Source organism: Arachis duranensis, chromosome 3 (genome assembly GCF_000817695.3).
Source record: "Arachis duranensis cultivar V14167 chromosome 3, aradu.V14167.gnm2.J7QH, whole genome shotgun sequence".
NCBI classification, from domain to species: domain Eukaryota; kingdom Viridiplantae; phylum Streptophyta; class Magnoliopsida; order Fabales; family Fabaceae; genus Arachis; species Arachis duranensis.
This window is the reverse complement of record NC_029774.3, coordinates 130,711,630-130,736,868: the sequence shown is the minus strand read 5'-3', so window position 1 is coordinate 130,736,868 and position 25,239 is coordinate 130,711,630. Positions and strand designations below refer to the sequence as shown.

Sequence of the window (25,239 nt, the reverse complement as noted above, 5' to 3'; positions counted from 1 at the left end):
AAAATGATACTAAAACTACACAAGTTTGTTTGTTGACTGCAACCAGACAAAGAGATGTCAAATTATGATTTAAGAAAAATACAAGAGTAACATAACATAGCAAATGTTTTTGAAAAGTTGTCATTAGTTAAACCAGGCCTATATATTTTAAAGATTATAGTTCGACTTCATAATTTTTGCAAAGAAGCATATACTTGTCTTCACATAGCTTTGAATAAAAGCTTGCAAATTGTTTGAATAATAAATATTTAAAATCAATCATATACAGCCGTCCTAATAATTGAGGTATGACAGTTAATGTAACTACTAACTACACATCAGACTCAAATGTACCCAATCAATTTCAAATGTCAATGAAAAGTGAAAACACCTATTTGATAATTACACACAAACCTTAACACCCAGCCAAACACTATTGGTATATTTGGGATTACGTTGGAAAAGAGAGAAGTCCGTTTGAGTGTCTTGAACATTTTATTTTTATATTTGGTAACTTTTTAAAATTTTGAATTCAAAAGTTCTCTCACCTCTAAACGTAAGTTTACGTGAAGCTAAAAATTTTAACTTTTGCGTTCACGTAAGAAAAAGCTGATTACCGTCGGAGAAATTAGCTGAAAAATTTATTCCTTTTCTACCAAATCCTACCCTTTATCTTCTTTTATAAAAAAAATGCAAGTAACTATATAACTTTTACAGTAGTTATTTATATATTATTTTTGTTCCAATTTTTTTCATCAAAATCTTTTAGATTTGTTTCAATCTGCCAAGGTAAATATTTTAATTTTTTATTATTTTTAATATTCTCTTTCATATTTTAATTTTTATATTATTTATTATATTTTTTATATTATTTTTTTAGTATTCTGATGTTATTTTTTAGTGTTTTGATGTTATGTTTTTATTGTATTTTTTATTCATATGACAACTATTGTTGATATAAATTCTTATTTTTATTATTTTTTGTTTATATAAATTTTTTTCTATCTTTTATTATACTATATTTATGTTGTGTATAAATCTTTTATTTTTTATTTGATTTTATTCATACGAATTTTATTTACTTCTTATTGTAATTTATGATACATATTGTTGGTTGTAATTATTATATATTATATTTCTATAAAAAAATTCGTTTTTATTGTACTTCTTATTGTGCATTATTTTCGTTTTTATTATATACAAATTATAAGTAACAAAAGAGCCATACATAATAAAAATTTATAGTACAAAATAATATTAAATTAAAGAATACTAACGATATTAAAAAAATTATAGAACATTTCTTTTTTGTTTGACATTATAAAATGTATAGTACTCTAATTTTTTTTATAAAATGAATTAATATGATCTATTCAAATATTTAAAGTGAAATGATAGGATAATATAAAATATTATTTAAATTGATATTTTTTTAGTAATTTTTTATCTAAAAGTGATGATTTTGAGTAGTATAATTCAAATAATATTTATTTTATTATAATTCATTTTGATATAAAGACGGTCAAACATAAATTACGTTAACACAAACTTACTTTTCATCAAAATCAAGTTTACAGAGTCAATTTTATACAAATTTCCATTTTCAAACTGTAATCCAAACACAAACATAGCCAAAATTTGCATTAGTATATTACAAGTAGCTAATACTCTTGAAATTCCTGATGCGTCTCCTCCCTCATATCGCATAGTAGGAACCAGATATGGAAACTTTGGAAATGGTAATGCCTGATAGTATGCGTCGGTTACAGCAAGAATAGAACGATGCCTTCTTGGTGATAAAGGAGTCCAATAAGATGCTGGAGCATCATATTGTGAAAACGAATCTCTCCACTCAATTGTTGGGGGCGAGCTCCTCTTCGGGTGGCGCTATGAAGAAGAAGGCAGTTAATAACCAACAAACAAACCTCCTGATGTTCATATGATGGTGTCGCCATTAAACAAGAATAAAGAGGGAAGCTCTTCCCGAGATCGTAGTCTGAAGCAAATTAAAGGGCGAATGCCCAACAATGATTTTCAGGTTTTCTGTAACCTTTCTCTCCTTTTTTTGTTTTATGAATATTATCGGTTGGAATTGTAAAGGTGCTAGTTCTAAATTCTTTTCTACTCTTATTAGAGATTTAAGACGTGAATTTGATGCAAATTTTTTGCTTCTCTTCAAAACTCACTTTAGTGGGGATCGGGGTATGGAAGTCAGGAATAAATTGGAATTTGAAGATTGTTTTGTTGTAGATGCTATTGGGCATTTTGGCGGTATTTGGACTTTTTGAGATTTGAGTACCTGGAAGGTTGATAGTCTTATTGCTGTATATAGAATCCCCCAAAAGGTTAACAGGAAATTGTTTTGGAATAACTTGCATCTTTTGTCGAAAAATACTAATCTTTCCTGATGTGTGATTGGCAATTTCAATACCACCCTCCATGATAATGAGAGGCGGGACGGTGCCACTAGGATTTAGTCTGGCGCTTGCTCTGATTTCAGCGATTGCATTTTTGGCTGTGGCCTGCTTGACCTAGGGTTTGTTGGATGACCTTTTGCTTTAAAGAGAGGTAACTTGATAGTTAGACTGGACAAAACTCTTGACAATTTGGATTGGCAAATAAATTTTTCGAATGATTGTTTTAAACATCTTTCTATATTGAAGTCTGATCATGCTATTCTCTGCCTTCAGCTTTATTCTATTTCTGTGCTCAATAAACGAAAAAGGCATTTTTTTCTTTGTTGCAGTTTGACTACCTCACCCGGATTTTAACAACATAGTTCGGGACTGCTGGAAGGTTGAAGCTTCTTGGATAGCTAGTGTCAATGAATTTCAGCATGCTCTTAAGGAAATTTCAGTTGTGTAAAGATTATAAGGAAATTCTTACTCCAGAGGAATTGTTATAGTACCAAAAATCTAGGAGCAACTGGATTGAATTTGGGGATCGCAATACAAGATTTTTTCAAGGATATACTATGATTCGAAGGAGAAGAAATAAATTCATTGCCCTCCAACAAGAGGATGGTTCGTGCATCACAGAAAAGAATGATCTGAAACAACATGCCTTTACTTTTTTTGTCAACCTGTATCAAGACACCCATGATAACCCCCTACGTTCTTTGTAAAGAGTTTCCGCCTCTCAATGAGTCTGACCTTAATATTCTAGGCTGTCATGTGACGTATCAGGAGATTAAGGATGCTCTTTTTGGTATGAAAATCCTAAAAGTTTCGGTAGAAATGGTATTCGAGCTATTTTTTATTAGCAACAATGGAATAAAATTGGGCCTGACCTTTGTAACATGGTGCAGAGTATTTTTTACAATCCGATCAGTGTTGAGGACCTTAATGAAACGCTCATCATGCTTACACCTAAGGTCGACTCTATTTCTAATCCAAGATAGATGAGACCTATAAGCTTGTGCAATGTTTCATACAACGTTATTACTAAAATTTTTGTAAGTCGTATGAGAAAGATTATGGAGAAACTGGTTGGTCCTACTCAATGTAGTTTCGTGCCAGGAAGACAAGGCTCTGACAACATCATCATTGCTCAGGAAGTCATTTATTCGATGAGAAATAAAAAAGGGAAGGAAGGCTGGATGGCTATCAAGATCGACCTTGAGAAGGCATATGATAAGCTTAAATGGTCTTTTGTTAGGGAAACCTTAATTGACATTGGGTTTTCCTCACATACCGTTGAGTTTATTATGGCTTGTATTTCTACAACCAAAATGAGAGTTCTTTTGAATAGAGAGGAGATGGAGGAGTTTAAACCAACTAGGGTATCTGACAGGACGATCTCATTTTTCTTTACATTTTTGTCTTGTGCATTGAGCGTCTTTCTTAGCTCATTAATTGTGATGTGAATTATGGGTTCTGGAAGCCTATTTATATTAAGAGAGGAGGGTCGTCTTTTATCTCACATTTGTTTCACAGACAACTTGATTATTTTTGCTAAAGGTAGTATGGAGCAAGCTAGTATCATTAATAGATGCCTAAGTGTCTTTTGTGAGAGCTCTGGGCAAAACATCAGCTAAGAAAAAACACGTATTTTTTTCTCTAAAAATGTTGAAAGCCCAATCAGAGAGGAGAACAATGAAGCTTTGGGTTTCATCAGAATTGACAATCTAAGGAAGTACCTTGGAGTTCCTCTTTATTATTTCAAAGTCTCAAATAACACTTTTGATGAAATCCTCAGCAAACTCAACACCAGGCTTAACTCTTGGAAGGCATCCTCTCTTTCCTTGGTAGGAAGAAATATTTTAGTGAATTTTGTCCTTTATTCTATTTCTTTATATACTACGCAAATTACCTTACTTCCTATTACTACTTGTAATTTCATTGATTGTAAATGCAGAAATTTTTTTTGGGGAGAGACTGAACGAACAAAAAATATCCACTTGTTAACTTGAAAAAAAGTGGGTCAGCAAAAGAAAAACGAGGCCTTGGGTATTTGTCATGCCCATACTCTTAACAAGGCTTTCATAATGAAAGTTGGTTGGAGGCTTATTGAGAAGAAGGATGCCATGTAGACAAGGGTATTACAATCCAAATATGGTGGAGGTGATAACATTATTCCTCGAGTAGATAGAAAGCAAAGTAACTCGAATCTCTGGAAAGGAGTATCCGCTAATTGAGAGAATGTCACTAAAAACACCATTTGGCGGGTTGGCAATGGCAAAAACATCAACTTCTAGAAACATAATTGGGTTCCTAATTTAGGGAGTTTGGATATGCATATTAATCAGGTAAGCAATAGAAGCATTGATTATTCTAGTAACCTTATGAATTTTCGTTCTATTTCAGGGGATGGGGACGCTGACAAAATCAAAGAATGGCTCCCTGATAACGTAGTCAGCAAGATTGTTGTGAATCCCACGCCGTCCCCTTGAAAAGATAAAGATCAGATTGTGTGGGCTCTCATCTTGGATGGATGCTTCAAGCTCAAATCTGCTTACCAAGATATCTAGAATACCATTGACAACTCTAGCAACATTTTTAGCCTTGTTTGAAGTTGGAAAGGACCTGAATAAGTGTGTTTATTCCTTTGACTTATTGCTCATGACTCCATTCTTACAAATGTGGAAAGGAAGATGCACCATCTTACCAATGACGATCATTGTCCCCGGTGTAGGAACGATATTGAATTCACTCTCTATGTCATTCGAGACTTTTTTTTTTGCTAGAAACGTATTACGAAACCTCCTGCCTGCCAATCAATTTTGACATTTTCTGAATTCTGATATGCTGAACTGGTTGCAAAGCAATCTCTCGAAGAGATCAAAGTGGTCAAACCTGTTTGGCATTGCAACATCTCATTTTTGGTTTTTCCGTAATAAACTTGTTTTTGAAGATATGTTGATTTCTTTTGCTACATCTCTTATCCAGATTAAGGCTAGGCATGAGGAATATTTACATGTCATGAATGGACATTGGAGGCAGAAGCACAATAATCCAACTGCTAATACTCTTATCTGCTGGCTCCCTCCTCATGAGAATGAAATTAAGTTTAATGTTGATGGCTCTTCCTTTGCTAACCAGAATAGCACGATGTACGGTGGAGTTTTTAGGGATCACTTGGGGAGATATATCATTTGTTTTGCTTCCAACTAGGTAGTTATTCTATTATGCATGCGGAAATGTGGGGGGTTGTGTCATGTGTGCGGTCTCTAGATTGTTGTGGCCAACAATTTCAAGCGGCATGTTATTGAAACATATTCCTCTTCTGTCCTTGAGTTTGTAAGAGATGGTTGTACTGCGAGTCATCCTTTTTTTTTTGAAAACAAAGAGCTTAACACAATACAGTGGAGCAATCAAACAAGAAACAAAATAACAACTTAAAAGTAACACAACAGCCATTACGAAATCCTCCTGTCATCTCCAGCATAGCCATCAACAACTAGAAGGGTCCACACCTCTCCACTCGTTATGGTTCATGACAGTCATGTGAGTAATTTCTTCAACACCTTTGCTTTTATTCTGAAATATCCTTCTATTTCTTTCTAGCCAGATATTCCAAACGATCGCACAGAAGCATGTCAATCATTGCTCTCTATCCTCCCTGCTCCTCGGCTCCTCTGTCCAACACAGAAAATGTTCTTTCATTGTACCTGATATAGACCATTGTTGGCCAATCATTGATATCCAAGCACTCCACACCTGCCAATTAGTAAACTCACAACATAGAAACAAGTGTTGCACATGTTCCACATCTCTATTACATAAAACATAGGCGTTATCTAGCTGGTTAATGATCCGGAGCTGGCTTAACTGTTCCTTTGTATTCACCCTACCTATCAGGACAAACCAAGCAAACAGCTCTACTCTTGGTGGAACTAACCCCTTCCAAATGGTCTTTGTGTAGCTGTAACTTGTAACCTCCTCTGGGAGTATCGCCTCCTGCAAAACCTGAACAAATGAGTTGGTTGAATAAACTCCTAGTTTATCATATTTCCACAACACCCTATCCTCTCTGTTAATTACTAGTTTCACAGGTCTCAGAGCCTCATGTAATTGACCCAGTAGTCCCGACTCCCATTGAAAGAGCTCTCTCCTCCATTGGAAGTTCCAAATCCACTCTAACCCGTCCCAGAACCCACAATCCCCTATAACAGATCTACATTGGTTTGAAACAGAGAAAAGCCTGGGGAACCGATCTTTTAGAGACCCACCAAGCAACCATATATTCTCCCAAAACCGAGTACGCCGCCCATCACCAATCTCCATGATAAGCCTGTAACCATCTTCTCCCTGATACGGTTATTCGTTATTTGTAACTGGCAGATATCCTTCCACGGGCCTCCTCTAGAAGGTAGAGCTTGAGTTGACAGTAGTTCATTAGGATTCAGATTATAACAATAACAAACCACCTTCTTCCACAACGGGCAATCTTTCTTTGCGAACCGCCACCACCACTTAAACAACATAGCTGTGTTACGAACCATAACATCTCCAACTCCCAAACCGCCTAGTTTTTTAGGGGCCTATACCACTTTCCATCTTACTAATGTCATTCCATTACTACCATCCTCCTTACTCCACAAGAACCTTCTTTATAGTGAAATCAATTTCTTAGCAACAGCTCTCGACATCTTGAACAAACTCAAATAGTACACTGGCAAACTATTTAGAACTTATTTAATCAGCACCAACTTCCTAGCTTTATTTAGTACTTTGGCTTTCACAAACTGAGTTTCTCCTCCACTTTGTCTATTATAGGCTTCCAGGTCTTCACCAACCTCGGATTTGCACCTAAGGGAATACCCAGGTATTTGACTGGAAGCGAATCAACCTTACAACCCAACACTTGGCACATACTCTGGATCCATTGATCGTCGCAATTTATCGGAATCAAGCTCAACTTGTCAAAATTAATACTGAGCCCTGACATCAACTCAAAGCATCTCAATAGTCTCTTGTAATTCCTAATAGTTTCCTCTTCTGGCGGATAGAACAGAATTGTGTCATCAGCAAACTGAAGATGTGACAGTGCTATACTATCTCTCCCAATCAACAATGGTGATATCATCTTTGTGCATCAATTTTTGTTGATATCAATATTTATGCCCAACAGCTTGATGTTTTCGAATGGTCACTAATTCTTAGAGAAACAAATTATGTTGCGGATATGCTTGCTAAAAAGGAACAGATCCTCCCATTTGGCCTCCATATTTTTTATGTTCCTCCTCCAATATTAGCTTAGCTCTAGATTTGAAGAAACCCAACTCCTACGACCAAATCATAATTACCTCAAATTCCATGTGTGAAACCTTAAGTAATACTAGCTGCATAATTACTGAAAGCAAAGCCATAACTTGTGCAGTTAGTTCAATTTGAAATACAATTAGTAACACTTGCAGCATAATGAGTGAAGCAAATTTACCAGCATGGCTGCATTATTACCCTAAAGCAGAGTCTTGTGTATTGTAATGTCAATTCTCTTTCGGCATACACTGACCGTGACCAAAGGGTCCAAGGCATTACTTGTCATGGAAAAGAAAACTTATGAAAAAGCAACAGCAGGAGAACAAAAGTTGATGTACCAAAATTCATATTCCAGCTGCACCCTACCCTGAAGCACCCCATTCGGTCCAACTTGGTGCTGTGCATATAATTAAATGAATTTCGAGTAATAGTAAGAGCTCTATGAAAAATAAGCAAGGTCTCTTATATCAGTAGTTCTACCATGACAATGACACAAAACACTTTATAATATAAGTAGCTCACCCCGCACGCCCTTTCAAACAATTTTATAATAGTCCTCAGCCGACCCAGCATGAAGCAGAGCCAAGAAAAAACACTTAAAAAATTGAAAGGGCAACCAATGACACCGCCCCATGAAGAAAAACAGTGCAATCCTTGTGGGTCAATTGTCCTCAGTGGTCACTAGTAAGTAGTAAACTCTTACATATAATTAAACAAATCCGAAAGTCTTAATCAAGTCAATAAAGAAATCCCATAAAAAGCCAACCACACCGAGACAAAGACTTGTTCATATATTTATCAGCCAATACAACCTCCTCCCACCAAAACTACCTAACCCCCAGCAACAGAACTCACTTAATCACTCACTCATTCTCACTGAATGGAAGATCATCGAAGTTCAACACCCAACGCTATTGGTCTCTGCCTCCTCCCGCAAGAGCTCATTCAAAACATATTTCTATCTCTCGTCTTGCCTGAAATCCTTCCCTTGAAACTGCTCAACAAATCTTTCTCCCGAATCATCTCCGACCACACCTTCGTTCGCCGCTGCAACTCCGTCTCCGCCGCCACCACCTGGCTCTTCGTCTACAAGAAGCGCTGGCTCCGCGACGCCGTCCTACATGCCTTCACCCACCGTAGCTCCCACCGCTGGTTCCGGATCCGCATCGCAGACCTCCACTTCCACGCCGACAACGACCTCTACTTCCTCGCCGCCTCCGCCAACTTCTTCCTCTTCGCTTCCAACACCGTCCGCGAGGTCATCGCCGTTAACCTCGTCACCCTCACCGTCAAGAGGATCCCGCCTTCCCCGTTAGGTCCACGTGGCACCTCATCGTGGAGGAGGTCCGGCATGAAACTCGTCTCCCACCCGGACGGCTCCGATCATTTCCGCTTCTTGTTCGCCGAGTGCGTGGACAACCGGCCCGTTTTGTTTGTCTACAATTCCGAGAGCGACACGTGGAAGTCAACGGAGGGGAAGGAAAACACTGGATCCAGTGGGATTGTGCCACGTGGAGGTGGAAATATTTTCCTGAGCGTGGCTCATGGGCCCCGGGAGAGCGTTCTGGTTGCGTGTACAGCACAGTGCGAGGCGCCAACAGTTGTACGGCCGAGATTTGATCCGAGAGGGAGCGATGGAGGGTTGAGCGTTGGATATAGCTGGGGAAACGTGATAGATAGGCTACACGTGTACGGAGATGGGTACATGATGATAGTGAAATGGGAGGGTGGAGAGCGTGGAAAGGGGAGGGTGTTGAAGGGCGTGGAGTTGTGGGGGTTGAGTTTGGATGGGAGGAAGTGGGAGTTTGTTTCGGTGGTTCCGAGTGAGTTGATGAAGGTTGTTGAGAAGCCTTATGGGGTTATGATGGGTTGCTTGGAGGAGAAGAATGGGATCCTTCGGGCTGCTTTGGTCTCTAATTCTGAGGGGTTTTGGAATATGATTTGGCTCTCCTATGATGCCACGTGTAACAACTGGACCTGGATTCCCCTTCCTGATTGCAAAATGAAGGGATGGAATATGGCTGGAATAAGCTTCTCCTCTGGTCTTATTCTGCCTTGAAGAAGAGTACCAAACATGTATATAGTATAGAATGCCATCTATCTTGTAAATCAAATTATACCAGAGGATGAGCTGAGCCATGCATTTCTTAAAATTATTTAATGGATCATCCATGTTATTATTTTTAAAATTCGTGATTTCAAGTATTGCCAATGCCACGTTAAACTCAACACCTTAAAGTGTGAAACAAGAAGAGTTCCCGTGAAGAAAATAATCACTCGAAACTGATGCCACACCTTTTCTTCTTGACTACAAATCTCTATACATGATTTTCGTGAAGAACAAAATCAGAATCAACAACTCTCTTTCTTCACAGAAAAGGATAGTTCAAATGAAATCCAATTTTTTTTTTCAATAGCTTAAAGTATATTGAATCCAATATTCAAGGAGTTGGGGTTCCAATGAAGCAATTAAGGGTATCATATGCTAGTAGATTAGTAAAGACGACTATGGTTCCAATGAAAAAGGTTCAATTGCAAATTTACTTTATCCTCCTTGACTTCAACTGTATTTATCTTAAACACCTAAATTACAACACGTACAAGAGTTGCTAAGCTTAGATTTGTTTTAATAGGTATTCTTGATGGATTTCATGATCAACCTAATTCTGAGCAAATTTTATTAAAAAATTTAGAATTTAATATTTAAAATTGATTAATTATCAAAATGTGCATGGATGAAAAGGTGGATGAAAATGCCCATAGCCAACTCATTGGAGTTGTTCGCAAAATGAGATGCTCTTCCAATTCATTTCAGGCGTCTGCGAAATGGAAGAACTTGTCAGGACCAACCCAAGTATGTCATATGCGAAATAGTGTCCAACCTCCGCCAAAAATTGTATCCAACCTCTACTGCGTGGTCTGCAAAACTAACTAAATACTTTATTTAATTATGTCTATTATTTAAAGAGTTAAAATTAAAAATTAAAATTGAATACTATTTCGCGTATGACACACCTGAGTTGGTTGGTCCTGACATGCTACATGCAGTTCTTCTATTTCATGGCCGTCTGGGATGAATTGGTGGCGAATCCCATTTCACGGGCAGCTCCGGACAGTTGACCCTGCACATTTTCATCCACCTTTTTATTTATGCGCATTTTGGTAATTAATCAATTTTGGATACTTATTTAAATAAAAAGCCAAAAATTTATGAATAATTAATCAAATGTATTATTAAGATTGATGTGTTTTTTAATACAAATGAGAAAATGTTTGAATTAGTAGACAACGAGTTTGTAGAGCATGGGATATATAGTTCTTTGAAGATTACTTATATATATATATTAATGATATATTTCATTTCATATAGAAAAAGTTATTTAAAATCAAACAACCCAATTTCTAGTCCTACATTCAGTCTTCCTCAATTTATTAGCTAGTCAACCCTGTTTGAGACTTCAAATGAAAAATAAACAGGACCACATTAGTGGGAGGTATTAACCTTAACCTTTTGCTTCCACTTCATAGTCCACCAATATAATAAAGCACATGGAATATGACTAATGTAGATTCCTAAGGTCATAATAATGCTACCCTTCTTCACCTACAAAAACCACTTTCCCTCTCTTGGGCTTCACAATTGAGACTTGAGCACACCATTACTGTTAAGGCCTTACCATATACCATATAATTTTCAGCTTCTATCATCCTCAAAATGAGTCTCAAGTTCAGAGGAGAAGGTGTTTGCATCAATGATGATGATGGGCAGGGAAGCGAAAAACAGAAAGGTGCCCCTTTAATTAGTCCTACAAGTTAGGTCATAGGCTTAATCTTAATAGGGCAACCATGATCCTTTGGCAATGTATCCTAATCCTGCATGTAATCACTTATTACTTATTTGCTGTTATACGTCCTTTGAGTGTTTCAAGTTTTTTAGTTGTTGTGTTAATATTCAAAGTTATGCAGTGTCAAGTCTTGTGTGTGTGGTAAAAGAAATATAATACATGAGTAATTAAAATATGTGTAAGGTCTAAGTTGAATGAAAGGATTGGAAACCTAATTAGCTGATTAGCTCCTATTATCCTCATCTTTTTTTCCCCTCGTTATGTTAATTTAATTTGCGTGAGGTGTAATAATTATATTAATACATAGAAAAAAAAAAGAACTGATATATGGTTGGAAAAAATTTGTTAAGCAAATAGGAAAGGAAATACCTCGGTGTTAGTTTAATTGGTGAGTATTAAATCACTTTCTAGCATTAGATTAGATAACACGAATTCTTATTTAGTTCGTAGCGTTTATGTTGTGCTAGAAGAAGAGACTATATATATAGGTTGAATTACTTCAAGGGTTCAGGGAATTAATTAATAACAATGCAAAAGGAATAGTTTTATAATTAACAAAAGAAAAAATAAAATTAACTAATGTTAAAAGCAAAAAATAATTAATTACATACATATTAATTTTAAAAAATTATGAATTTAACTAAGAAATATTCTTAGTATGAAAGTTTTTTTAGAAGTATGAAAAAATAAATAGATAAGGTAACTAGTATTTACTATTTTTAGGAGCACTTTTGATAAAAAAAATTATTTTTTTTTACGATATCTTTTAATTTAATATACTAAAAATTAATTTACTGTAATATTGAACTCCGCTTAAAGGTTAGAAGCACTTTTGATAACTAGTTTCAAACTTTGGATCACTTTTTTTAAATTTATAATTTATTCTTATATTCACACAATCACACCGTCTAGCTTTACCTCACTCTTCTTTTTATCGCCAATAGTCCAGTTCTATTTTATTTTTTTAGTTTTTTATTATATTTTTTAATTCGATAATTTTATTTAAATTTTATTTAGTAATTTATTATTGGCTAATAAATTATTACATTTACAAGATGAGACTTGACCATAAATTACAATCTATATATTATTTTTTGTGTTGTAATTTAAGTGATATTTTTTTATAGATATTACAAATCTAATTCTTAAATTTGTAGTTTTTATTTTAAAATTATTTAGATATAAAATTTGTAGGTTAGATTTGTGTTTTAGTGTTAAAAATTTTTTAAAACATGCTTTACATTAAAAAATTTATTTTATCACAAATAAAACCAATTTAACCCTTAGATTTAAAATAAAAAATTTATAAAAAAAAAACACACCAATTACTGAATTACGCACAATTTTTTTATTACTAAAAAAATTAGGCCTTTATTAACCATGATCTAAAATTATTAATTGTTAATAAAAATATGATCTAAAATATTCTAAAGTTATTTGGTGTTGTCCAATTCCTTGGAGGCTTGGACTCGGTCTCCGTCTGATTGCAGTACATGGGACACAAGCCAAGTTAACCTCTGCATCGTATCAATGGCTATTACCTATGCACTTGTTCCACTCTTTTTGGCTCCGATCTTTCTACTTGAAATTCTAATGGCTGCTGCAGATATTCTTCAGTGCCTTTCTCTCCATTCACACCCCTCTTTTCCAATCTCTCCAGTCACCTACTTTCCCAACACAACTTCCTATCCATCCATCTTAAACTCCTACATCAGAAACCTCAGGTTCACTTCCCCCATCACCCCCAAACCCTCCTTCATCATCACCCCCACCCACCTCTCCCACATTCAAGCTTCCATTATCTGCTGCAACCAATTCTCTCTTCAGCTCAGAATCAGAAGCGGAGGCCATGACTACGACGGCCTCTCCTACGTTTCCCAGCTCCCATTCATTATTCTCGACATGTTCATGCTCCAATCTGTGGACATCAACATGGACGATTGCACTGCTTGGGTTGATTCTGGCGCCACAATTGGTGAGCTTTACTATAAGATTTCTCAGATAAGCAAGGTTCATGGCTTCCCCGCCGGTGTGTGCCCCACTGTGGGCGTTGGAGGCCACTTAAGCGGCGGCGGCTATGGCAACTTGATGAGAAGATTTGGCCTCTCTGTTGATCACATTCTTGATGCAATCATTGTCGATGCTAATGGAACAGTCTTGGATAGGAAATCAATGGGGGAAGATCTCTTTTGGGCTATTCGAGGAGGCGGTGGAGCTAGCTTTGGTGTTATAGTTTCATGGAAAATCAAGCTTGTTCCTGTGCCTGAGGTTGTAACTGTTTTCAGAGTTGAAAAGACATTGGAACAAGGTGCTACTGAAATTGTTCATCAATGGCAGCATGTTGCCCATAGAATACACCATGGTTTGTTCATTAGAGTGGTTCTTAGTCCAGTGAAAAGAAATGAGAAGAAAACTATAAGGGCTAAGTTCAATGCATTGTTTCTTGGAGATTCAGAAGAGCTTCTAGGTATAATGAATGAGAATTTTCCTGAACTTGGTTTGGTTGGTGAACAATGCATTGAAATGAGTTGGATCGATTCAGTGCTGTTTTGGTATAACTATCCGGTGGGAACTTCAAGGGAAGCTTTGCTTCAAAGGGTGCCTGAATCAGAGAAATTCTTGAAGAGGAAATCAGATTATGTGCAGAAGGCGATGTCGAAAACGGAGCTTGAAAGCTTGTGGGAGAAGATGATGGAGCTAGAAAAGCCTGTTCTAACACTGAATCCTTATGGTGGGAGAATGAGTGAGATTTCTGAGGTGGAAACACCATTTCCACACAGGGCTGGTAACCTATATAAGATTCAGTATTCTGTTAATTGGAAAGAGGAGGGTAATGATGTTGCTAATCATAATTTAGATGCAATTAGAAGGCTTTATGATTATATGACACCTTATGTGTGCAATTCACCTAGAAGTTCTTACTTGAACTATAGAGATGTTGACATAGGTGTAAATGGAGATGGAAATGCTGATTATGCAGAAGCTAGTATTTGGGGTAGTAAGTATTTCAAAGGAAACTTTGATCGGTTGGTAGAGGTGAAAACCATGGTAGATCCTGGTAATTTTTTCAGATATGAACAGAGCATCCCATCACTTGCATCTTGGGATAGTTTAATGTCACAGTAGTATATATCTTGTATTAAGATTTTAATGGAATTGGTAGAAAATGAAAATTGCTAATTTAATTAATACAATAAGTCTCGAAAAATACAACACTTTAAACCTGTGACAAAAATAAGCTATGAAAGTAGTTTGGAGGTGGGTGCGAAGTTGTGCATCTGTGGCGTCACCAACCACCGCAGGCGATGAAACGGTGTCGCTGCTCAACGACTTCGCCACCATGTGCCACCAGAGGGACCTTCCCAGAGCCATGCACGCCTTGGACGCCATGGAAAGGCGCGGTGTGCGTGCCCATGATCTCACCTACGCCGAGCTCGTCAAGTGCTGCCTCGCGCGTCGTGCCGTCAGCGTCGGTAAGCGCGTCCACCGCCACGTCTTCTCAAATGGGTACCTTCCAGAGACCTTCTTGGTCAACACACTACTCAATATGTACGTCAAATTCCACCTCTTGGAAGAGGCACACAAGCTGTTCGACGAAATGCCCGAACGAAATGTTGTTTCATGGACGACTTTGATATCTGCTTATTCTCAGGCTAAGCTGAATGATACGGCTATGAGACTCTTGATTGGTATGCTTAGAGAAGGTGTCATGCCTAACATGTTCACTTTTTCTTCTGTTTTGAGGTCTTGTGAGAGGCTCTCTGATCTCAAACAGCTTCATTCTTTCATATTGAAGGTGGGGTTGGAGTCTGATGTCTTTGTAAGGAGTGCCCTTATTGATGTTTACTCAAAACTGGGGGAGTTGTTTGAAGCTCAGACTGTTTTTCGTGAAATGGTGACTGGAGACCCTGTTGTTTGGAGCTCCATCATCGCTGCTTTCGCTCAGCACAGCAATGGGGATGTGGCCTTGAACCTTTACAAGAGGATGAGGAGAACTGGCTTTCTGGCCACACAACCGACTCTCACGAGTGTTCTGAGAGCGTGTACTAGTTTGTCATTGTTGGAGTTAGGGATGCAGGCGCATGTCCATGTGCTGAAGTATGATCAAGATCTTATCCTTAACAATGCATTGTTAGATATGTATTGCAAGTGTGGTAGTGTGGAAGATGCAAAGCTCATTTTCAATAGGATGGCTGAGAAGGATGTTATCTCTTGGAGCACCATGATTGCAGGACTAGCTCAAAATGGTTTCAGCTTAGAAGCTCTCGATTTGTTTGACTCCATGAAAGTTATGGGTCCAAAACCTAACTATATAACAATGCTTGGAGTTCTATTTGCATGTAGTCATGCAGGGCTGGTAAATGAAGGCTGGAACTACTTTCGGTCTATGAAGAATCTTTATGGGATAGATTCTGAAACAGAGCACTATAGTTGCATGCTTGATCTTCTTGGAAGAGCTGGGAAGCTTGATGACATGGTTAAGCTAATTCAGGAGATGAGTTGTGAGCCGGATGTTGTAGCATGGAGGACTCTGCTTTATGCTTGCAGAGCCCATCGGAATGTGGATTTAGCCACATATGCTGCTAAAGAGCTTCTAAAGTTAGATCCACAGGACACAGGAGCTTATGTATTGTTATCTAATATCTATGCAAACTCGGAAAAGTGGAACGATGTCGTAGATGTTCGGAGGACTATGAGAGCGAGAGGCATAAGGAAAGAACCTGGCTGTAGCTGGATTGAAGTCAACAAGCAAGTACATGCTTTTATTTTGGGAGATAAATCGCATCCCCAGATTGATGAAATTAATACGAAGTTGGATCAATTTATTTCTAGACTAAAGGGTGCCGGTTATGTGCCTGATACAAATTTTGTCCTAAAAGATCTTGAAGGAGAACAGAGAGAAGACTCCCTTCGGTACCACAGTGAGAAACTGGCAATTGTTTTTGGCATCATGAGCCTTCCAAGGGAGAAAAGTATTAGAATATGGAAGAACCTAAGGATCTGTGGGGACTGCCATATATTTGCAAAACTTATAGCAAAGTTAGAGCGGCGGCACATTGTAATTAGGGACCCTATCCGATACCATCATTTTAGAGATGGTATCTGCTCCTGTGGTGATTATTGGTAGCATAGTAGAAGCACATAAGACCAAGACAGAATATATTGATACTCACAAATAGGTGAACTGGGATGAATAAGTAGCTGCTGTTCAACATTTGTCTCCAATGGTTCAATCAGTACCTTCACAAAATTACCCGAGACATATAGACCTACCTTTGAGACGTTGGTTTACATAAAGAAAGAACTTCATGCATAAAGTGTTCAGGAATGAACTAACACGGGTAATCAGTTTATCCATTTCGATTTCCCCATTTGGGTTTGGAAGAAGGGAAGTCAGTCTAGGGAGTTTGTGTTTTGAAGGTGTAAATGTAAAACAGAACATGGAAACATCAAAATGCAATTTTCAATTTCTTTTTGACTTTTTATTCTTATCATTCAAATCGAGTCATAGACTTATAGTTATTTCTAAAGATTTTATGTGCAGAGAAAATGAGAAATATGTATTCTTAATTATTTTTAGTTTAATAAAAAAAATATTGTTTTATAGACTAATTTGTTCAAAGTTTTTGTTTTTTTAATTCTTTTTTATAACCGAAGTAGACACGAACTTGGAACATGACTAAAGTATTAAGAATTTAAGACAATCTAAAGAAATTCTTTCACTGACGTGTGAGGCAACGTAGTTGGAAAAAAAGACAAGAAAAAGGAAATAACCTGCATAAACCCAGAATCACACTGACGCAGACAACTAGTCAAAAAGACTAAGGCAATGAGAGAATCAACCTCTTTGGTTCATTTGTCTGCGATTTCCCTTCTTCTTGTTCTTGTTGATCATGTGTCTTCTTTGGTGGCAGCACCAACACCAGAATCTGTGTATACCCCTTTCCTCCAGTGCCTAAAAAACCACACAAACTCTTCATCGCCCCAACTCTCCAGCATACTCTATGCTCGATCCAATTCTTCCTTTTCTTCCGTTGTACAAGCCTATGTTCGTAACGCCAGATACAACTCAACCTCAACACCAAAGCCTTTACTTGTTGTAACTCCTCTGCAACAATCCCATGTCCAAGGTGCTGTCATTTGTGCCAAAACAATTGGTGTTCAACTCAAGATCAGAAGCGGTGGCCATGACTTCGAGGGTGTCTCATATGTCTCACACGAACCCTTCATTGTTCTTGACATGTTCAATCTCCGAAACATCACTGTGGATGTTCAGAACGAGGTTGCTGTGGTTCAAGCTGGTGCCACTCTTGGAGAACTTTACTACAGGATTTGGGAGAAGAGTAAAGTTCTTGGCTTTCCTTCAGGGGTGTGCCCCACTGTTGGTGTTGGTGGCCATTTCAGTGGAGGAGGCTATGGTAACATGATCAGAAAACATGGGTTATCTGTTGATCATGTTCTTGATGCTGAAATTGTTGATGTGAATGGTAGGGTTCTTAACAAGGAGGAAATGGGGGATGATCTTTTCTGGGCCATTAGAGGCGGTGGAGGATCAAGTTTTGGGGTTATATTATCATACACAGTTAAATTGGTTTCTGTGCCAGAAATTGTTACTGTTTTTAGGGTTGAAAGGAGTTTGGAACAGAATGATACTGTTACCGAGCTTGTTCTGCAGTGGCAGGAGGTTGCTCCTAATACTGATGATAGGCTTTTCATGAGGCTGCTACTGCAGCCTGTGAGTTCTAAGGCTGTGAAGGGGAAGAAAACTGTAAGGGCCACTGTTATGGCTTTGTTTCTTGGAGGTGCTGATGAGGTTGTCACATTGTTGGGAAAAGACTTTCCTTTGCTTGGTTTAAAGAAGGAGAATTGTTCTGAAATGAGTTGGATTGATTCTGTGATTTGGTGGGCTAATTTCGACAATGGCACAAAGCCTGAAGCCTTGCTTGGCCGGAATTACTCAGCCGAATTCCTCAAGAGGAAGTCTGATTATGTGCAGACACCAATTTCAAGAGATGGGTTGGAAGGTTTATGGAAGGAGATGATTGAGTTGGGAAAAATTGGATTTGTTTTCAATCCTTATGGTGGGAAAATGAGTGAGATACTGCCGGATGCTACTCCGTTTCCTCATCGTGCCGGAAATCTATTCAAGATTCAGTACTCAGTGAATTGGGAGCAATCTGAAGTTGCCGAAGAAAAGAATTTCATGGATCAGGCTACAAGGGTATACAGTTACATGACTCCTTTTGTGTCAAATAGTCCAAGAAGGGCATTCTTGAATTATAGGGATCTTGACATTGGTACCAACAATTTTGGGAAGAATAGCTATGAAGAAGGAGAGGTTTATGGTGCCAAGTACTTTGGCAATAATTTTCAGAGGTTAGTGAAGATCAAGACTGCTGTTGATCCTGGAAACTTTTTCAGGAATGAACAAAGCATTCCCACCAATCCAAGTAAGTGTCTACATATAATACCTTAGTTGCTAGTGAAATTTCCCCTTTTTTTTTTTAATGTCTGTTGCACTGGGCTGGTAGACATTATCCAATCATATTCAATGCAAAACATGGTTTTCCTGACTAACTGAAAGATTTCTTCTTGCTCTGAAAATATTATGCAGTTTTCTGGAATGGATCCTTCAGCTATCTGATTTATTTATGTATTTACACGTTTGAGATTATCAAGCACCTTAGACAAACTATTTTAGTGTATCCACTGTCACATTAATACTTTTTTTTTAAAAAAAAAAACTTTGATAATTTGATGTTTGATCATCTATTAGCCCCAAGTATACATAGGTTGTAGGACTCATATTTGAATGTGTTGTCTTACAGGTGGTGGTACACCATTTAACCGCAGCCTAGGTAGAAAACTCATGGTAAAAGGGGTAGGGTTACTTATCCTAGAACTCTTTATTATAAGATTATTGTACTTTGTTTACTAAGCATACATGGCCAATTTGCCCTTTGAATAATTGATCTAGCTTTGTTGTAAATAGATAATGTAGATTGAAAATTCCATTTAACAGATTTATTATTTTTATTGTTTAATTTCAATTTCTTTTATAAATTTCTAAAACTAGAAAACACTGAATGAGAATCGAAAAAAAAAATACAAACCAAATATACCCTTAATTTTTTTAAAATGACTGTGTATTTGCTAAAAATCTATGATTAAATTTTTTATATATTAATAAGGTTGTGTACAAATTAAGTTTATAATACATATGTCCACTATAAAAAGAAAGAGTACGTGTTAAATAATACAACAACAATAACAAAGTTTTGTCCCACTAGATAGGGTCGGCTATGTAAATCAAACGATGATATTGAGCTCTATCATATATTATGTATACAGAGAGACTGTTTACATGTAAAACATATTAAATAATAATCTACAAAATTTTCTCTTTACTAAGAATCTCTTACACCACTTCACCATCCACATGCTAATATGCTATATCTGACTTTTTCTCTTTATATTTTACTTTTACACTCTTTTAAGCTGACAAGCTAATTAAAGCATTGAAGTGGATTCTCAATAATGTAAATTTCATCATGTGTATATTATCACAAACTTGAGATCATTTCAAATTTATAAAATTGACAACACATGTAGCTAGACAATTATTAGAATGAACTGTGTTGGAGAAAAATATCATCAATTTGAGTAGTTGACAGCACAACTCAATTATTAGAGAAAGCAGAAAAGCACTACCAACACTTAAGTGGTCCAACATGTTTCTCTGAATTAAGAACCTTACCAATCTCACACTATATTTCCAAGAACTGAATCCATGGAAAAACCAATCTCTATCCTTGCTACTCTTATTGTTCTGCTTCTTTATGCCTCTGACTGTTTGGCAGCCCCATCATCAAGAAATTCCCTATTTGCCACTTTCCTCAACTGCCTAAAAACCCACACAAACCAACCAAACCAAGTTCCAAACATAGTTTATTCCCAAACAAACGCATCCTATGACTCTGTCCTTAAAGCCTCTGCTAGAAATGCCAGGTTCAGCAACCCCTCAACCCCAAAGCCATTACTCATCATCACCCCTCTTAATGAAAACCATGTACAGAACTCTGTTCTCTGCGCGAAAAGCATTGGTGTTCAACTCAAAATAAGGAGTGGTGGACATGATTTTGAAGGCATTTCATATGTCTCTCAGGCTCCCTTTATCATCCTTGACATGTTCCACTTTCAGAATGTAAGTGTGGATGTTCAAAACGAGATTGCTGTGATCGAAGCAGGTGCCACTCTTGGACAAGTTTACTATAGAATTTATGAGAAGAGCAGTGTTCATGGCTTCCCTGCAGGGGTGTGTCCCACTGTTGGTGTTGGTGGCCACCTCAGTGGAGGAGGCTATGGCAACATGATCAGAAAGCATGGCTTATCAGTTGATCATGTCATCGATGCGAAAATTGTCGATGTAAATGGTAGGATTCTTGACAGGGAAGCAATGGGGGATGATCTTTTCTGGGCCATTAGAGGCGGCGGAGGAGCGAGTTTCGGAGTCATATTGTCCTACACTGTTAGGCTAGTTCCAGTGCCGGAAACGGTTACTGTTTTCCAGGTTGACAAGACTCTTGAGCAGAATGCAACTGATCTTGTTTTCCAATGGCAGCAGGTTGCTCCTCACACAGATGAGAGACTCTTCATGAGGCTGGTGATGCAGCCGGTAGCGAAAAGAACCATGAGAGCCTCGGTTATGGCTTTGTTTCTTGGAGGAGCTGATGAAGTTGTGACACTGTTGGAAAAGGAGTTTCCATTACTGGGTTTAAAGAAGGAAACTTGCCATGAAATGAGGTGGATTGACTCTGTTTTATGGTGGGCTAATTACAATGATGGATCAACATTGAAGGCATTGCTTGATAGAAGCCATTACAGGGTGCATTACAACAAGAAGAAATCGGATTATATTCAGACACCGATTTCGAAAGCCGGGTTTAATCTGATATGGAAGAAGATGATTGAGTTGGGAAGAGTTGTTCTCATTTTCAATCCATATGGTGGAAGAATGAATGAGGTTCCTTATGATGCTACACCGTTTCCTCATCGTGCTGGGAATTTATACAAAGTTCAGTATAGTGTGACATGGGAGGAGGGAGGAGATGGTGCTGATAAGAAGTTCATTGGTGAGATTAGAATGATGTACAATTACATGACTCCATTTGTGTCAAAGAATCCAAGGAGTGCTTACTTCAACTATAGGGATCTTGATATTGGTGTGAAGATGCATGGCAAGGATAGCTACCAAGATGGGGTGGTTTATGGTTCCAAGTATTTTAATAGAAACTTTGAGAGGTTGGTGAAGGTTAAAAGTGCCATTGATCCTCAAAACTTCTTCTGGAATGAGCAGAGTATACCAAGTCTTGGGAGCAACAAGTTATTTTTGTAGTACCATTATTACTTGGATTTCGATAACTACTTCACTAGTTCTTTTGATTAATCTTTTGGTCGTTACAATTTCACCTCTCTTTTTCTTTATTTTATTTTATTTTTTTAAGTTCTCTCTAACGATAGACAAGATAACAAACTGACTACTCAGATGAAGATTATTACTTTATTAGAGAAATTTCTATTTGAAAATGATTGTTGAGATATAGTAGCTACATGCATGTCAAGTACTTTAGTTAAACTTATCAAAATATTTAACAATTTTAACTATTTTTATCTTAATATTCATTTTTTAAGGTGTATGCCTAGAGATATTTATTTTTTTTGGCTCGTGCTTGGTTGGAACCATAAGATAGGAATATTTTTGGATGATATCTTGAAAGAAAGGTTAGAAGCTCCCAAAAGTTTTATATTTGATGTCCACAGTATTTTCTAATCTATGACAGATAAAGGACTAATTTGTTGCGAATTTAAAGATTTTAAAAAATTTTGTTCACAAATGGTAAATAGTATGGGCTTGGAATTCTATTAGTCCATATATGGGCTAACATCGTTAAAATATTTTTAGGCCCATGTAAAAATGGACTAAGAGAGGCTTATATGTAGTTCATCATCATAAGTTTGAGCTAAGAAGTGCTCAAGACAAAAAAAAAAAAGGTAGGAAGTGATGATATAGTAATCATGAGGGAATGTAATAGGGTTTTTTATTAGGTGATTTCTAGTCAAACTTCTTGTAAATAAAAGGTTAGTTACCTTTTATGATTTATTTAATAACCATTAGATATATAAATTTAATTATATCATTATAATTAATATTAATTATTTATTTAACCTAAGTTTTAAAAATTAAATTATTCAACTATAATAAAACTTTTTCTATAAATTACAAAAACTTTTACAAAAATCTTAATTTGTAATTTGTAATTCTTTTTTTAAACCATCTCATTATTATTCAGTGGTTCATGTTTTGCTTGGTTTTCCATGACAGAACATATGTCAAAGTAAATAGTACTATAACTGCAACAATAGAGATAACATGTGCTAGAAGCCTAGAACTATTTTAACATGAATACATGATTCCTTGTGCCAAACAAAAAAGCAATGCAAATAATTCAAATTTATAATGATTAATGAGCATGCATGTATACAACACAACAACACTACATACTGAAGGGCGAGATTGAAGAACCGACGAAGTCGGTGTGTAATTTGGTTTATGTTTATTTTTATTTTTTGATTTTTTTTAAATTGGTTAATAAATTGAGTAGTTTAACAAAATGTTAAAAATTATAATTAAGACTTATTTAAAAAATTTTATAATTTATAAAAATAGTTTTATTATAATTGTGTGATTTAGTTTCTAAAAAAATATGGTTAGTGTTAATAATAAAGACACAATTAAATTTTTTCAATAACTATTTAACATGTCATAGAGAATAATTAATCTCTGATTTGTGAAAAAGTAGATTCCAAGCATGTTACATGGTTAATATAGTCTTTACACATTTAGTTTATGTTAGAATTTTTTAACCAAAAATTTGTGTAGGAGGTTAGTTTGTTAGCTTTTGATTGTAATTAAGCATATATATTGAGAGTTCAGGAACTCCTTTAGTTTTTATGATTTTAGGTTCAATAACTATCATATTTGGGAGAGAGCTATGTGCAGAGCGTTGAGATCTGAAAATAAATTGAAGTTTGTTGATGGAACTTTAGTAAAATTATCAGAAGATGATTCATTGTTTGATACGTGGGATAGATACAACATATATGTAGTATCATGGTTGAATTTGTCTTTAAGTCTATAAATAGTATATAATGTAGTGTGGATGGATGTTGCTGTAGACATATGACATAGTTTGAGACATGGCTATTACCAAGGAGATGCTTTCAGAATGGCTGAGTTATAAAAAGAATTGTTTGGTATAAGGCAAGGAGGCCTCAACATCACTGCATACTTTACCAAATTGAAAGAAATTTGGGAAGAGTTAGATAATTTTTGACCAATTCCAGCATTTAAGTACTGCACTGAAACCTGTGATTGTGGTTTAGATGTGATGAGGAATTACCAAGAAGATACATATGTAGTGAGGCTTCTCAGGGGGCTAAATGATCAGTTTGTCATAGTTAGGTCCCAGATCATATTGATGAAGCCGCTTCCAACGATAAATGCAGCCTTTTCACTTTTGTTACAACAAGAAAGACAAAATGCAGATATCATTGAAGGAAAAGCATTGATAACCACTGGTAATACCAATCAAGATTTTAACCCTCATATCAATATGGCCACTAGAGGAGGTAGAAGCTTTAGAGACAGAAGGGGTAGATTGAATGGAAGAGGAGGCAGAACTCAAACTTATAAACAATGTGTGTTTTGTGATAAGAGTGGACACACTAAGGATGTATGCTATAAAAACCATGGAGACCCACCGTATATGAGGAGTGGCGGTGGCAGTGGAATCATCAACATAGTTGCTGATTTGAATGGTGATAACATCAGTAACAACACTCAAAAAGCAATTAGCAAGTTAGAGGCTCAGTTCTCTGCAAATCAGAAAGCAGTATTATTAGCACTTCTTGAAAGGGAGAATAATCAACAGTATAATCGTAACACATGTTCTAATCACACCATTTCTCTACCATCAAATCAAGATATTGCATTCATTATGTCTTTGTCCATATTTAGTCCAAATTCCTGGGTCAGACTTAGGAGCTAGTGAACATGTTTCCTTTTCATTAAAATTATTCAAGAATTTGTATCATATCAAAATTGTACGCATTAACTTACCTGATGGTACTCAAACAGTTACTGATGTATTCGAAACAGTAGAGTTTAGCAACATATTTTATCTAGTACATGCATTATACATTCCCAATTTTTTCATTTTAGTATCAAAATTGACTACTGATCTAAAATGTGAATTCATTTTCAATTATTCTACTTGTGAGATATAGGATTATCTCTCCAAGAGGATGATTGGAGTAGATGAACAAAAAAGAGGATTATATGTATTTGAGAATTGAGAGTTTGACAACTATTGCATCACCAAAATCGCATACAGTATTAACATCTCTGAGTTGGCCTCACAATTCCAATAAGCATGAAGCAGGAGCCTTATGTCACTTTAGACTAGGACATATACCATTTCAAAGAATAAATGTAATGCAAAAATCATATGAATTTTTGACAAATAAAGGATCTATGGATCCCTGCGATTCTTGTCATTTTGCCAAACAAAGAAGGATAGCTTTTTTGCGTAGTTTCTCTCAATCTTCAGTTTTATTTGACCTTGTACACATGGACATATGGGGATCCATTG

The 25,239-nt window shown here is 36.5% G+C and overlaps 5 protein-coding genes across 5 annotated transcripts; all 5 read left to right on the top strand.

Annotated features, from left to right (window-relative positions):
- The first annotated feature begins 8,459 nt into the window (after positions 1-8,459).
- LOC107481672 (uncharacterized) lies at positions 8,460-9,871 on the top strand. Its single transcript, XM_016101960.3, has one exon. The coding sequence runs from the start codon at positions 8,563-8,565 to the stop codon at positions 9,739-9,741; it is 1,179 nt and encodes a 392-aa protein (XP_015957446.1). The 5' UTR covers positions 8,460-8,562; the 3' UTR covers positions 9,742-9,871.
- Positions 9,872-12,988: 3,117 nt separating this feature from the next.
- On the top strand, positions 12,989-14,784 carry LOC107481676 (berberine bridge enzyme-like 8). Its single transcript, XM_016101965.3, has one exon. It carries the CDS (start codon positions 13,058-13,060, stop codon positions 14,651-14,653), a length of 1,596 nt encoding a protein of 531 aa, XP_015957451.1. The 5' UTR covers positions 12,989-13,057; the 3' UTR covers positions 14,654-14,784.
- On the top strand, positions 14,632-17,066 carry LOC107481673 (pentatricopeptide repeat-containing protein At2g03880, mitochondrial). Its single transcript, XM_016101961.3, has one exon. It carries the CDS (start codon positions 14,769-14,771, stop codon positions 16,653-16,655), a length of 1,887 nt encoding a protein of 628 aa, XP_015957447.1. The 5' UTR covers positions 14,632-14,768; the 3' UTR covers positions 16,656-17,066.
- A 171-nt stretch (positions 17,067-17,237) lies between these two features.
- On the top strand, positions 17,238-19,523 carry LOC107481674 (berberine bridge enzyme-like 21). The gene is made up of 2 exons (XM_016101962.3): positions 17,238-18,978; positions 19,357-19,523. Exons 1-2 carry the CDS (start codon positions 17,358-17,360, stop codon positions 19,464-19,466), a joined length of 1,731 nt encoding a protein of 576 aa, XP_015957448.1. The 5' UTR covers positions 17,238-17,357; the 3' UTR covers positions 19,467-19,523.
- Positions 19,524-20,212: 689 nt separating this feature from the next.
- Positions 20,213-21,994, top strand: LOC107481675 (berberine bridge enzyme-like 21). Its single transcript, XM_016101964.3, has one exon. The coding sequence runs from the start codon at positions 20,319-20,321 to the stop codon at positions 21,921-21,923; it is 1,605 nt and encodes a 534-aa protein (XP_015957450.1). The 5' UTR covers positions 20,213-20,318; the 3' UTR covers positions 21,924-21,994.
- Positions 21,995-25,239: the final 3,245 nt, after the last annotated feature.